The sequence below is a fragment of the Euwallacea fornicatus genome, chromosome 9 (genome assembly GCF_040115645.1).
Source record: "Euwallacea fornicatus isolate EFF26 chromosome 9, ASM4011564v1, whole genome shotgun sequence".
NCBI classification, from domain to species: domain Eukaryota; kingdom Metazoa; phylum Arthropoda; class Insecta; order Coleoptera; family Curculionidae; genus Euwallacea; species Euwallacea fornicatus.
In genome coordinates this window covers 2,014,620-2,028,198 of record NC_089549.1, presented here as the reverse complement: position 1 = coordinate 2,028,198, position 13,579 = coordinate 2,014,620, and the positions used below count along the sequence as shown (strand labels likewise).

The 13,579-nt window shown below is 35.8% G+C and overlaps 2 protein-coding genes across 6 annotated transcripts in view; one reads left to right on the top strand and one right to left on the bottom strand.

Moving 5' to 3' along the window:
- The window catches only part of LOC136341052 (uncharacterized), a 50,869-nt gene extending 44,434 nt beyond the window's left edge, over nucleotides 1–6,435 (bottom strand). For 2 of the 3 annotated variants that reach the window (XM_066285636.1, XM_066285638.1), the window contains exon 1: nucleotides 6,229–6,435. The gene's annotated coding sequence lies outside the window, so the exon portion shown is untranslated. The remainder of the gene's footprint in view (nucleotides 1–6,228) is intronic. The other variant, XM_066285637.1, reaches the window with a different exon arrangement.
- Nucleotides 6,436–9,897: 3,462 nt separating this feature from the next.
- On the top strand, nucleotides 9,898–12,746 carry LOC136341043 (cytochrome P450 4c3-like). Of its 3 annotated transcripts, none has more exons than XM_066285617.1 (9): nucleotides 9,898–10,004; nucleotides 10,060–10,309; nucleotides 10,389–10,498; nucleotides 10,545–10,635; nucleotides 10,688–11,289; nucleotides 11,983–12,051; nucleotides 12,106–12,200; nucleotides 12,253–12,509; nucleotides 12,554–12,746. In XM_066285617.1, the coding sequence occupies exons 2-9, from the start codon at nucleotides 10,132–10,134 to the stop codon at nucleotides 12,712–12,714; spliced, it is 1,563 nt and encodes a 520-aa protein (XP_066141714.1). In that variant the 5' UTR covers nucleotides 9,898–10,004; nucleotides 10,060–10,131; the 3' UTR covers nucleotides 12,715–12,746. The 3 variants fall into 3 exon arrangements, with proteins under 3 accessions (XP_066141714.1, XP_066141716.1, XP_066141715.1); XM_066285619.1 differs by having other exon boundaries at nucleotides 9,972–10,309; nucleotides 10,555–10,635; nucleotides 10,688–10,873; nucleotides 10,925–11,289; XM_066285618.1 differs by having other exon boundaries at nucleotides 9,972–10,309; nucleotides 10,688–10,873; nucleotides 10,925–11,289.
- The last annotated feature ends 833 nt before the right edge of the window (nucleotides 12,747–13,579 follow it).

Below are 13,579 nucleotides of genomic sequence, written 5' to 3'. Positions count from 1 at the left end.
TTTGATGCCGTAGTTCTGAAACACCCTGTATAGGTTTAATTAAAGTTTTTGATACATATCTTGGGTTCCAAAATTGATTTGGGTTCGTATTTGTATGTATCTGAATCGGAATTCCTCCTTCACGACAAAGATTTTCATAAAGGCCAAACTAAAATATCAAGAAGAAAATGTTATTTTACACCATTTCGTTGCAGCATCCTGCAACAATACGAGACATTCAGTACACCTCAATTTTGGTAATTTTCAATCTTATAGCAATACTTTCCTAAGTTCTGGAGATACTCGGAGATTCGTCACCAAAACATTAATAAGGGTTTTCGTGCGAGCCCTTAGTGAAGGGTGAATGTTATTGCCAGATTCCTGCTTTCTCAGTTGTCTTCCAACATTCCCTAAGTCAGCACTCAAACCAAATTCAATAATAATTACTATTAATTATTGATTTTTAAATAAACTCTTATAGCTCTATAAAAGTATCTTCCTTTCAATAAGAGACGAATGCAATTTCGCCTCGATAAAAGATAGAGCTTACGAGGAGCCATTAGAGCTTAGCTCTATTATGGTAACTGCCTTATTGGAGCCAGTCGTGAGCCTCCAAAGGTGAAAGTGTCCCGTTTCAAGCTCCAAATTAGGTTTTTGAACCGTTTTCGAAAGGGTTCAGATTGATAAATAGAAATCAAGGTTTTTAGGATTTAAGAGGATTGAGTTTATATCGTGCATCGTCTTCAAACCATTTTTAGAGATTTTGTGCTAAGTGAATTGAAGAATTTCGTGCTTTATAAGAATCACAGGAAGGTTCCCTTACAAATTGGACACATTAATGTTTAAAAGGAAAGTTCCGTCGACTAGGCATTAATACGTTCGTTTAATTTGTATGAAGTGATTCAATAATGACCTCCATTACTGCATAGCTTTTCGTTAATGCACAAATTTCATAACGCTACTAGAGGCTGCTCCTGACCAGTCACAATGCCCATATTTATCACGTGATCGACATGTGTCACTTACGTCGCACAATGTTTGACATAGACCGGCACTTGCGATGGGTAAAAGTCGGTTTACGGTACAGTCCGAGAGTGAAAACCACCAAGTGGATTGAAGATTGAAGTAAAATTTGATTTGAATGTCCACTTTCTGTTTTCACATACTCCTTGGATCTATCACCATTTTCTAGATATGTTGGTGTCAATTTTCATTAAATTTGGTAACTTGGCGGATAAATTTACAATGAAGCGAGTCTCAAAGTCAGTTTATAATTACAATTCTTGCCGGAAGCGTTTATCTGAATCGGATTGATCTTCTGAAAGAAAAATTGGCTAAATGATGAATAAAATCAATTACGGTGTTCACGCTTTGGTTTTTCACACTACTGATTTTCATTCCCAAACTGCGATTTCTATTTCGCTCCGCTGACTCATATTTTACATTCAATCCCTATCCGAATTTTACACACGTTTGAAGGAAAATAGCAAAGCGAAAATACTTGTTTTCTCACATTAGCTAATAAATAACGCGTTTATATAGGGTGGTTCCTAGGGGCGTTCCGATATTTAAGGAGTTAATGACCTGGACCGTTCTAAGACGAAAGTGTTGTATAAACGTATGTTGGTGCGTAGTTTTGCAAGTGCAGGGTGTTAGATATAAAGGAAAATAAAACTTTTTTTTCATTTCACTGCCACAGTAGTCCAACCAGTATATTCCTCTTTTACTTAAAGAAAAATTTATTGAAATAGTAGTATTAGTCATTTATTGGACTTCGCGGTAGTAAAACCCCACAACTCCGGCACTGCTTGCTCGTGGGCCGTGTCATTATTACTGAATACATAAGCATACAACGTGATGCTGTACACCAAATTTGGTTTAAATATCTCCTGAGGTTTGAGTATTAGAAAAAATAATCGAAAATGTCTTTAAGATTTCAACGCCCAGTATTTTTAAAACGGATCGTTTACGGGCCTATGGCGATATGAAATTTTCAGCTTAAAATAAGTTTTCTATCAACTGTTAAAGTCCTGCTACAAAAAAAATGGATCACCCTGTATAAGTAATGACATAAAGGGAACAGTCGTCCAAGGCTATTCGTGGCCGCCCCGACCTCCGGATTTGAACCCTTCAGATTATTTTCTAATTTTATGTCGGATTAAATGTTGGAACACTGCTAGGGACCACCCGGTATATCGTTTAAAAGTAGGTAATTTCATTCTTTTCAAGTTCCATGTGGAAACCATCCAGTCAAGAAAACAAACCACCTCAATTAACACCGGAAATCATCCTCTTGTGTGCCATAAATCCGGGAGAAACTTCGACTCAAGTTTATTGAAAACTTTACAACATAACTCGGAATACTCGATAGGATTCTCCTATTTCCCAGGTTTGAATGGGCCTCAAGGGCTTTAAAGCACTTTCTCCAGTGGATATGTGTTACGTTAGAGTGATATAGGTCCGGATATTTTTACATCAGTTGCTTCGGAGCACTCACCTTTTATAGAGCATGACTTATTGCATAGACAACGAAAAATCGATTTAATGTGCAAGGGAGCTAAATTTACGGCCTTCAGATTTTCTTAATTTATGATGATAATGTTCGGTCGTTTCGGACAATGTCCAACGGCTAGTAAAAAAAATTGAACCCTCATGGGAATTACTGGACAGTTCCGAAAAAATTTGAATATCTAAAACCTAGTTTTACGTAAAGCATGCTATTGGACACAATTCCATCGAGTCTCCCATAAAGAAAAGTGCGTAGAAAGTGTAAAAATAGAACTTCTCGACATCCAGTGAATGCAATTTCATCTGATTAATTTTATAAAATTACGACACGTTTCTGTGAGTAAAGATGTTATTCTTAGACGTAAATTGTTTCTCTATTAGAGATTCGCAAGAGATTTTGCATGTGCCTGAAGTCAATTGCGCCGAACTGCCCGGAACAGTTAGAAAAAGCAACATTTGCTGTAATTTGGAGCTCTGTAAATCAGAATAAGGGTTACCGACTCTTAATCGACAGTGGACACTCCTGCCATTGAGTAGATTTTAATTAAAACTCCGAAATTGATTTTCTGATCTGTGTCTAACTGTATTTCCCGAAACCGAAGGTTTATTGCCTACAGACCTATTGGCACTAAATCCAATCGTTAACAGATAACACTCCAGTTAAGATGTCTGGTAAATTGAAATGACAGCCGTCGGGGAGCTCGAGAAAATGTTTTTCTCTCCCGATCTGGATGAGGTTCCTAGAGTTGAAAGTTCCCTAAGATTTTGAGGTTCAAAGTTTTGTTACTGTGCCAGGCTGTGAGTGCTTTGTTAATCAAGTATCGATTTTAACTAAAGCACAGAGAAACAAATTAAGAAGTGTTGTTGCGGAATTTTAAGCTTTGCCCTGATTAACTGCACGAGCTGGAATTCACTGGATAATGAAGAAATATGTTGGAGGTAAATGGATTTGTTTTCCTGCCTAGAAAATTCCTTAACTAATAGTGAGGACGTTGTGAACCACAACGCACAATATTTGTTTTCTCTGAAGTTTCACTCTGAAACTCCTGCAGCTCCTTTAAAACTCTGAAATTTAACAAATAAAGAATGCAGGGGATAATGAACATATTTCAGAAAATTGCTTGGGGGTACTGACTTAATGTGAAGGGACTCTTTTTCGCTTAAAGACAGATTCGAACATACTGGAACTTAAAAATAAATATTTTATTCAATGAACATAGTTATAAACTTATTAGGCAAATGCATTGTTCACAGATCGTTGGTTCTATCCAGTGCATGTTTGGACAGTTGATCCGTTTTGCATCAGCCCTAGACGTTACGAAATTCAGTCTCCATGAGTCACAGGACTTTTAACTTACTTTTTTTTCAAAAATTTGCTTACAAAGACCTAACTTTGAAAAGCTTATGTCTCAAGGTGCTATGTGTTTGTTTTGTGAACATGGAAAAAATTCAATACTCTCATTTGATGGGCCGCAGCCCATCTAACAACAAAGAGGAATTAGATTTTCCTCTGGGGGAATCTGGTCCTTCATTAACAATTGTAACATATCGGGTGGCAAAGTTTAAACACGGTCGTGCGAGCTGCCAAGACGAACTCAGTGTGGTCGACCCGATGACACTACAGATTTGACCACTCCAGAAATTGCGGTGAAAATCCACAATACTGTACTGGAAGATAAGCATTTCAAAAAGTAGACCGAAAAATTTGATATGAGAAAGTTGTGCGCAAGATGGACAAAAATAGAGCCATTAGGATGTTTCAAAGGAGTGTCTGGTGAAGTTTCGCAACAATAAAGCCGAGTTTTGGCGTCGATTCATAACCATGGATGAAACATGGGTTAATCGTTTCACACCTGAAATAAAAAAAAGCAATCAAAACAATAGAATCATAGGGGGGAATCGCCTCCGAAGAAGGCAAAAACCGTTCCATCTGCAGAAAATGTGATGGCGTCAGTTTTTGGGATAATTTCACCATCTCCCTAAAGGAAAAAGTCACGTTTTATCAAGATAACGCTTCAGCCCACACTTCCGTCATCGCGATGGCCAAAATCAATCAACTTGATTTTGAATGTTTTCCTGAGCCACCGTACTCGCCAGATTTAGCCCCCTCAGATTATTTTCTAAACTTGAAAAAATGGCTTGGTGGACAGACGTTTATCAATAATGAAGAGGTGGAGTCCGAGGTTGATGGTTATTTTGAAACATTCAAATTCAAAAAAACATTCAAAAAGCTTCTTACTATAAACAGAGCATATAACATCGCGGAAAATTAAAAAAAAAATGTTTTTCCATTAAGTTTCAAGTGGGGCACTTCTGGAACTAACCTCGTACATCTGAATCTTTAAAAATCCTAAAATATGGGATTCATGCATTATTTGAAAAATGCGAGGGCTTCTCAGCCCTTAAGTTGGAAAAGCCGTTAATCTTTTGGTTGCCTGATTTAGAATCGTGGATGACGATGGGTTTTGATGGAGATGAGGGTACTCGTGAAAGAAGTATCTATACTCTATAATAAAATGTCATAAAGTCTATCTATTAGAAAACGAAATGAAATTGTATGGAATGTAGAAATCGACACCCTAAATAACAGAGCCATTCGAAGAGTCAATCTGTTGCAGGAAATCAAAAGTTCTGAAGTGTCGCTTACAACTGTATAAAGTTGAAAAGCTTGATCATCAAAAGGGGACATCGAGGATAAAATTATTAAGAGCTGGTGTAAATGTAGCTGCTAGAGAAAGTCATAAATTCACAATAGCACGAATGTGAGACTTTTCTACAAATTAAAACCTCTTTATGATAACAACTTCTATAAGTAGACTAAGCTGGAGCCAGTTTGCACTTTATAGTCCATTCTCGAATGAAAACTCACATCTCATCGTATCAAATGAGTTTTAAGTTCGATAAGAATTTGCGAAAACTGTATTTTCAGTTATCGATCTTTATTCCTATTCTTGAAGCTGAGAATCAGGTTTAAAGGCACAAACGGTCTCAGAATACTTATTAACAGAAACGAAACACAATATGTCAGTCATTCTATTTCTTCGAGGGCCTTCTACAAGGAATGGAATGCCCGAAGGGAATCCATTAATCAACCCTATCAAGGACAAATAATAGCCCAACTGTAAATTCAAGGTGGAAAATATGGACTTATAAACTTAAATTGAAAAATTCAAACAAGGTGAGGTTTTGTGAATAATGATATGTGGCTGCAAATCAATGGTGAGAATAACATCCATAAAGGCCTCCGAAAGGAGCGGAGATTCCATTAATCAATACGGTCCAGGACAAATAGACATACTGTAGATTTGAAGAAGAAAGGAAGAAATTTAAAATTTCAACTCGGTGAAACTTTGTAATAAATGACCAGTGGATGTAAATCGTTGTCTGTAATAGAATATCTATGAATTTCTCCGAGCGAAGAAAGAAATCGAATGAACGCTAAAGTGATTAATCAACTCTATGAAGCACAGTGAACTTCAATCACGAATTCATAGCACCAGAGGAATTAGATATGGTATATAAATATGATATATTGGCGGATTAATTTATGAACTTGACTTTGCCCTTGTAATATTCTGCTTTCCATTTTTAATGCAATAACGAAAACTAATATTGATTTCTTCCATTGTCAATTAATTGTCCTAAGCGAGCTCGAATTTTCACACCTTTCCAATCAATTTAAACCTATTTTATTAACAACCAATTTAACTAAATAACAATCCTAATTGAAGCTAAGTATACCTTTATAATTTACATCGATTCCATCTCGCAACAAGCAGGAAACCCAGCTGTCTGGAACGAAATTTCCAACTATTATTCGCACGATCTCACGAGAGAGTTTGTGATATTTACAAAACAACCAAACTTCCAACTCCGCGTGTTTGTAACCGAATCCAAAGTTCGCACACTGTCCTGGAACAGGTCCCACGGAAGGTGAATCCAGACTGTGCGCACTTTGGACGCTGGATTCAAGTTCAGTAGTTTAGCGGAACGGCTGGAAACGACGATCCAGATGTCCGTTGCCCTCTTTTCCAGCTAGCCCTTTTATGGGTCTTGTTGGACGGGGTTAGGATAGGTCTATTTTGCAATTAACTTTTTAACACTGGTAGTGAATTTCTTCCTTTATTTTAATGGAGGTTTCGATCTCTGCAATCTCCATGTTGCAGAGATTAATCACTTTTAAGCTGTACAAATTTGCTTAATTAAACTAATGGGAAGTTTGGAGTGGTAACGGTGTTTCTACAGCCATGACTGCAGAATATAAACTTTTGGTCAGCTGATAGTTTTAGTTTATTGCTTAAGTGGCTTAAAGTCATACGTGCGTGCCCACACAGTGAACGGGATTAATGTATATGACGACCCACACTAATTTTTCTGGGGCTTGTTTGCGAGGGTCCTTAAAGTTAAATATTAAATGTTGATTTAATAAATTGGTTCATATTTAATCCAGAAAATCTCCCCTTTTTTGGATTTTTACAGACTTTTTTAATGCATTTTTTATCGATCTGTTTAGCAGAAGCAGTGGGCAATTTATTTTTTTTTTTGTAATGGAAAGTGTGATGTGGCGATGGATGTCCATATCACAGAGATTAATTACTTTGGCCCTCCTCACAGCGTTTACTAATTTTACGGTTGGGGCCATGGTTTCCCTGCTGATGCTTTAGAATTAAGGGTTAAATGTCGAAATTGCAAATCTGTATGTTTTTTTTTAATGAGCATATTTTTGAGATATCAGGAGTTTTTTGATAAGATATTGGGAATTAAAATTCGGTTTTACTTAAGTATTTACATATCTTAATGACTTGCTAGATGAAGCGAAGTTTCAATCATTTTTTCAAGCATTTCAATCTTGGTCGCTTTAATTACGAATTTGATACTTGAATGTTTATGATATGAAAATCTTGGATCATCCGCGCCAACACGGCAATTGGGACCGCGTCGATTTTCATCGGAATATTATATTTCAATTTTCCGAGGGTTTAACTGAATGTAAGTGATATTTTAAAGGAAATTTCAACTGTTGAATACTTGACTGACACGCCATTTTCCCAACTAAACTGACTGCTGTGGCAATTGGCAACTGCCTTAAACTTGCATTTATTGCCAAAGGGCAATGCCACGACTTAAATTTCTGCTCCATTAGATTTGAAAGAAACTGACTTTGAAAATGGATATTTCTTTAAGAGTGACCCGGAACTTTTCATAATTGATAAATGTTGTTTTTATGAAATGAACATGCGATTATACAAAGAAGATAGCACCAGGGAATATTTTTGGAATATGAGTAATTTTACAGTTATTAGTGAGCAAATAGGGTGATATCGATAAGGGAATGTCTATGTTCGCCTGCGCGAAAACGAATAAAATACGATAATGAGAAACTGCGTCTATTTATTTATTTATCGGACTGTAAGTTCAGGAAGCGTATCTGCCATTGCGCGAAATAAAGGGCAATAATCCTATCTTAAAGTGAGATAATACATTTCGCGTACTTCAATACAATATTCTCACACAAACAACATTTTTCTCATAAGAAACTCGTTCAAATTTTTCTCTATTTCCCCTAATGTCAGCCACATTATTAATGCCGCGTGATTTGTTAAATAAAAACACTCAAAAACGAGTTAACAAGCAATGAGGTGGATTAGATATCAAGATGTTAATCATATCTAAATACAATGTAGCGTTGGTTAAGCTTTTGATAAGACCATATTTTTATCCTATTAATTCCTATAAAAATTCTTAGGAATTATACTACAAATAAAACTAATCAACAGATTGCCAGGGACCTTATTTTACGGGAACTCAGACATTCAAAAAATTAAAATTTCCCTTGATTTCACATGTTATTGTGAATGTAAAAATATTCATTTTTTGCTGCGCTTTTTTCCCCGTTACAGAGTTACATATGTAAGGATTTGTGCTTGAAATCTGGAAGTATATCTGACCGAAACTGCCGCTCGTATCAAACAAACTCCATTAGCCCTTTGTGTAGGAAATTTTATTGGGAACAACTTTAGTCCTTATAACTTTTTTCGTAAATGTACCGGCTTTCGAGATACTCACGAAATATGGAATTTTACGCGAAGAATACGTGTTAAGTCAAATATTCATAATTTATTTAATTCTCCTAGAAAGTTGATTGCCACTTCATGAAAATGATAAAAAAAAAAGTTTTCTTATGAAAATATCTATGTTAAAAAAAAATCAAAAAATGCGTGATCTGGCATTCAACGTGTTTAAACAAGAATGTGTTTCCACAATGTATTTTCAAATTCAACCGTCGTACGGGATCGTGGAGTGAAAAGGGGGTCCTGGGTGGGGTAACAAAAAAACTATTTTTAGTTTTCCAAAGGGCCACATATCACTTGTGCCAAATATTTTTCTTGCGCAGGGGCCACGCTAGTATTTTAGTTGGTTTTTAGATTCATTCGAATAAGGCATTCCACGCAAAAAGAGATTTGGGGGAAAGGTAAGTAGAGGGAGAACATAAAAAACACACACACTGTAGCAACAAAGAGACAGTTAACGCAAAGGAACTTTATTGGAGCGAAATTTTTTCTCATCTTAAATTTCTTCTCGAATATCTCGGAAACCGCTACATTTACGAAAAAGGCCTAAGAACTAAAGTTGTTGCCAATAAAATTTCCCACAAAAAAAGTCTCATAGATTTTTTTGATACGAGCGACAGTTTCCGTTACATATGCTTCTGAAGTTCAAACGCAACCCCTTACGTAACTTTGTAATGGAAGAAAAGCACGGCAGAAAACTGATATATTTACACTCACAATAATGCTTGAAATCAGGGGAAATGAATTTTTTTTGGAATATCTGATTTCCCGTAAAGTTGATCCATTGCCGGTTGCTGGTGGATATTTCTTCTTTGTTGGGAACTTTCCACGCTTTCTTGAAGGTCCGTCAGATAAGAACTAAAATATTATTTTAAGTGCCTCTCAACAATTTGCAGACCGAAAATTATCATTTCTTTATAATTTTTCACTTTTTTAGATAAAACCTGTTAGCCGATATTACAAATTTTAGTGTTATGTTTGTATTATGTAAATGATATATATTTATATTATATGTATTTTTCAGTATTAGCATGGATGCTAATATTGAAAATTTATTGTTAACTTATTGTAAATGAAGAAGCGAGGCGCATCAAACGTATAACATGCAATCGAAATCATTTTCTTATCAAAGGTCACTACCTCTGGACCCAATTTTTACAGTTACTCAGTAAATTCCTTGAAAATTTAAAATTGTCCGAAAGTCCAACAAGATGTCTCGCTGGTCTTGACATTGCATTTTACATCACTTAAATGTGAACATATAAGATGTGTCGTCAATCTCCGTTCATTTTGTTTGCAATCACAACTTAATCTCTTACAATGTAATGAGCAGGAGTGCATTTCGTTATCTGAGAGACTTCAATGGATTTTTAGATTAATTATGAATATATATTTAGATTGAAATACTTGAGACAAATGTCAGTTTGAGCATGGTTGTAGCCCCCTGTAGATTTATTTCATAATTTATTGCAATTACGAAATACTAATCTATTTGTTTCAGCCTAATCCTAAATAACCATAATATCGTGAATTCATAAATAAATTAATAGTACGAATTATTGACTAAACAGGCATGTCGCTCTATCTTTTTTCATTATCCATTTTCGCATTTATATATCTTTTGATATATATAAATTGGCAAAAAATAACAGGTTACATTAGACGACATAAGTTATTATGGATGTTACCCACTGCTGGCGATTATCACTTTTTATTCGGGCATTTGTTCATATTTTGGCGATATCCACCAGGTAAGATAACAGTATTTATTTACTTTATTATATAATTAAATTGATCAACAGTTTATCACAAATATTTATGGGTTTACAGAAGAAATATTCACCCGCTTACGACCATGGATTAGAGCAACCGCCCCTGTGAGCGTAGTATTTACCCCTATTGTGCATATAATCAATGTAACCGAACCAGAGGTGGTTGAGGTAATCAACAATCCCCATAATAACCAAAACTAACTCGTTTTATTAGTCTCTTATAGGGAAAATGAAGAATTTGAATAAGAACTTTTTATATACATTTCTTCATCGATGGCTAGGAGATGGCCTCCTTACCAGCAAGGGTAAGTCTCTGAAACTAAAGGAAATTTTACACGTTATAATTGATATTCACAGGTCCAATGTGGCAGAAAAGAAGAAAAATCCTGACACCAGCTTTCCATTTCTCAATCCTCTTGCAATTTGTCGATGTATTTAACAGGGAAACCAAAAACTTTAACAACCTAATAGAGAGACAGTACTTGAACCAGCCTATAGACGTAATGCCTATTATATCAGATTTCACCCTAGCTACAATGAGTGGTAAGTTCAAAGATGACTCAAATTCTCAGTGTAAACTTCTTAATGGTTTAGAAACCTCCATGGGAACTAAAGTAAATTTGCTAACCAAAACGGGTTTAAAATATAAAAGCGCAATTCAGGAACTGGGCAATATGATAATGAAAAGGTCCACGACTCCATGGTTATGGTGGCAAAAACTATTTGATTTATCTCCTTTACGAAAAATTGAAAAGAAGGATTTGGAAGTGTTGCATAATTTCACCACAAACATTATCGTTGAGAAAAGTAGAAATTTCAAGACTTTTGATGACCACTTTGATGAAAGTGTTACGAAAAGGAAGTATCCCTTGATGGATATATTGCTTAATGCTAAATTTAGGCATAAAGGAATTGATGATACTGCCATCAGGAATGAAGTTGATACATTTATGTTTGAGGTGCGTTAAGATAGTTCCATGTTAACGAATTATACAGGGTGTTTGGTGCGCAGTGCAGGATACTGCATAGGGTGTTAGAGGAGGACATTCTGAAGTGATTTAATCAGTGCCTACATACTAAATGTTACGGTTTTCCTAATAATTAAGTTTTTAATTTTTTTAAATTTTTTCTAAAATTACTGAAGAACAAAAGAACAAGAGACCCTTTTATCACAACAACACACTAAATTTTTTTAGTATGTATGAAAGAATTGTTCAAATTAGTCAAACTATAAAATTTAAAATGGCTTCGGTACTTACCCAAAACGGCATACACATGCTCCTCCTAGTTTGCGGTACAGAGAAGAGTTACCTTCAAACGTGGATTTTATTTGAACGCTTAGGTTTAAGTTTATGCAAATTTCTTTAAAACTTTCTTAAGCAATGGTCCTTCAGTTCTTATGGAGTTTCTTAAGAAATATTTAAAAAATGAGAACAGTAAATCTTAAAAGTTTTAAGTATCCACCAAGCGCATTCATCAAAACTTAAGCTAGCCATTTGTTATCTTACGATAGATGTCCAGACATTTGAGGTTTGGGGGTTTTTATCGTTTTTAATATGGTTTGTGTGCAATTTTTAAAGAAATTTGAATAAACTCTTCAATGTCCTGCACAATTGACCAAACACCCTGTATATTCCCAAGTCAATTTATAGGGCCATGATACCGTTGCCACTTGCCTTGGCTTCACTACCATGCTCTTTGCAGTTCATAGCGACTTTCAGGTATTAAATTTGCTGATAATTTTGGATATTTCAACAAAAGTTTCTTAATTGTAGAGGGAAGTTTACCAGGAAATTGTGAACATTCTAGGAACGGACTTGGCCAATAAACCCACATATGCCAATCTACAAGAAATGTCCCTTCTCGAGAGGTTTAATGAAAAAAAACTGATACATTTTCATGATCCGAAAAGTCACTTTTAGATGCATCAAAGAAAGCTTAAGACTTTACCCTCCAGTTCCTGTAATGGGACGCAAAACAAACGATGAAATCTCCACCAAATTTGGAGTGATCCCTAAGGATGTAAACGTCTTTATTCATCTTTACGACATGCATAGAAACCCGGACTTGTGGCTCAATCCAGACAAGTTTGATCCGTCCAGACACTTGCCGGAGAATAGCCAAAACAGGCACACTTATGCGTATATTCCTTTTAGTGCAGGCCCTAGGAACTGCATAGGTAAGATTCCTGATTATTGAATTAAGCTTACTTGTGCATTTTAGGTCAACGGTTTGCGATGTTGGAAATCAAAGCATTCTTCTGTGGACTTCTTCGGAAGTTCGTATTGGAACCCGTAGATACACCTGAAACATTATCGTTGATCCAGGAGATCATTTTGAGGTCTCAAAATGGAATTCGAGTTAAATTTACTTTAAGGCAATAAACATTTTAATATATTACGTGCATATAAATTAACGTTGCGTTTTAATAATATAGATCGCAATTAGTTTAGGAAATTATCAATTATAGCAATTAACGAGGGATGTTGTATTTTGTGGCATCTTCCATAAATGCAACTCAAAATAAAATTCAGTTTAATTTGCTGAATAAGTCCGTACGGCCGCATTAGTGGAGATTATCTGAAGGTCGACTGAATCTGAGGAGACTCAAAAATGCGCGGGAAGAGAGTGACAACAGCGAACGTTGCTCGGCTGCTCCCGAGGAGTGAGAACGACTGGATGGGTGTGAATAGAACGTCGATGGAAATGATAAGAGTAAAAGAGATGGAGGAGTGAAAAAGAAAGAAAGAGCGCGCAAACGAGTAGATAACATAAACATATTTTGGGGAAACGTCGAAGAGAGCAAATAAGCTTCCCATTCCCCCCTAAAGGAAGGTTTCCCCGCGAGTGTGAAAGACCTCAAAATTACGATAGAGTTGTCTATTTCAGGTGAGAGATTCGCAACGCTGAATACGAAGGCGTTTTTCTGTAGTCTCCTTCGGAAATTCAAGTTGGACCCTATCGATGCACCTAATACCATTGTATTTACTCAACATATGGTATTGCGAACACGCCATGGAATTAGAGTTAAGATCACATCAAGAGATCGACGCTAAACCTAGTTATTTTATAAAAGTAATTAGGTCTGTAAGTTTCCTATAACAAGAGTGTTGCCTATAATAAACGACATTTAATTTCCATTTTTTTCCAATGAGTAATTTACTGTATTTATATCTCCCCATCTTAAGTAGATAATCAAAGCACTAACCAATCAAATCTGAATTTGAATATTGGAAATTTGCAGCTTGA

Excerpts from the sequence above, each read along its gene's own strand:
- LOC136341043 (XM_066285617.1), top strand. The coding sequence starts at position 10,132 with ATGTCGCTCTATCTTTTTTCATTATCCATTTTCGCATTTATATATCTT. Across the intron at positions 12,052-12,105 it reads CAGTTCATAGCGACTTTCAG|AGGGAAGTTTACCAGGAAAT; the intron begins GTATTAAATTTG and ends TCTTAATTGTAG. Across the intron at positions 12,201-12,252 it reads GAAATGTCCCTTCTCGAGAG|ATGCATCAAAGAAAGCTTAA; the intron begins GTTTAATGAAAA and ends AGTCACTTTTAG.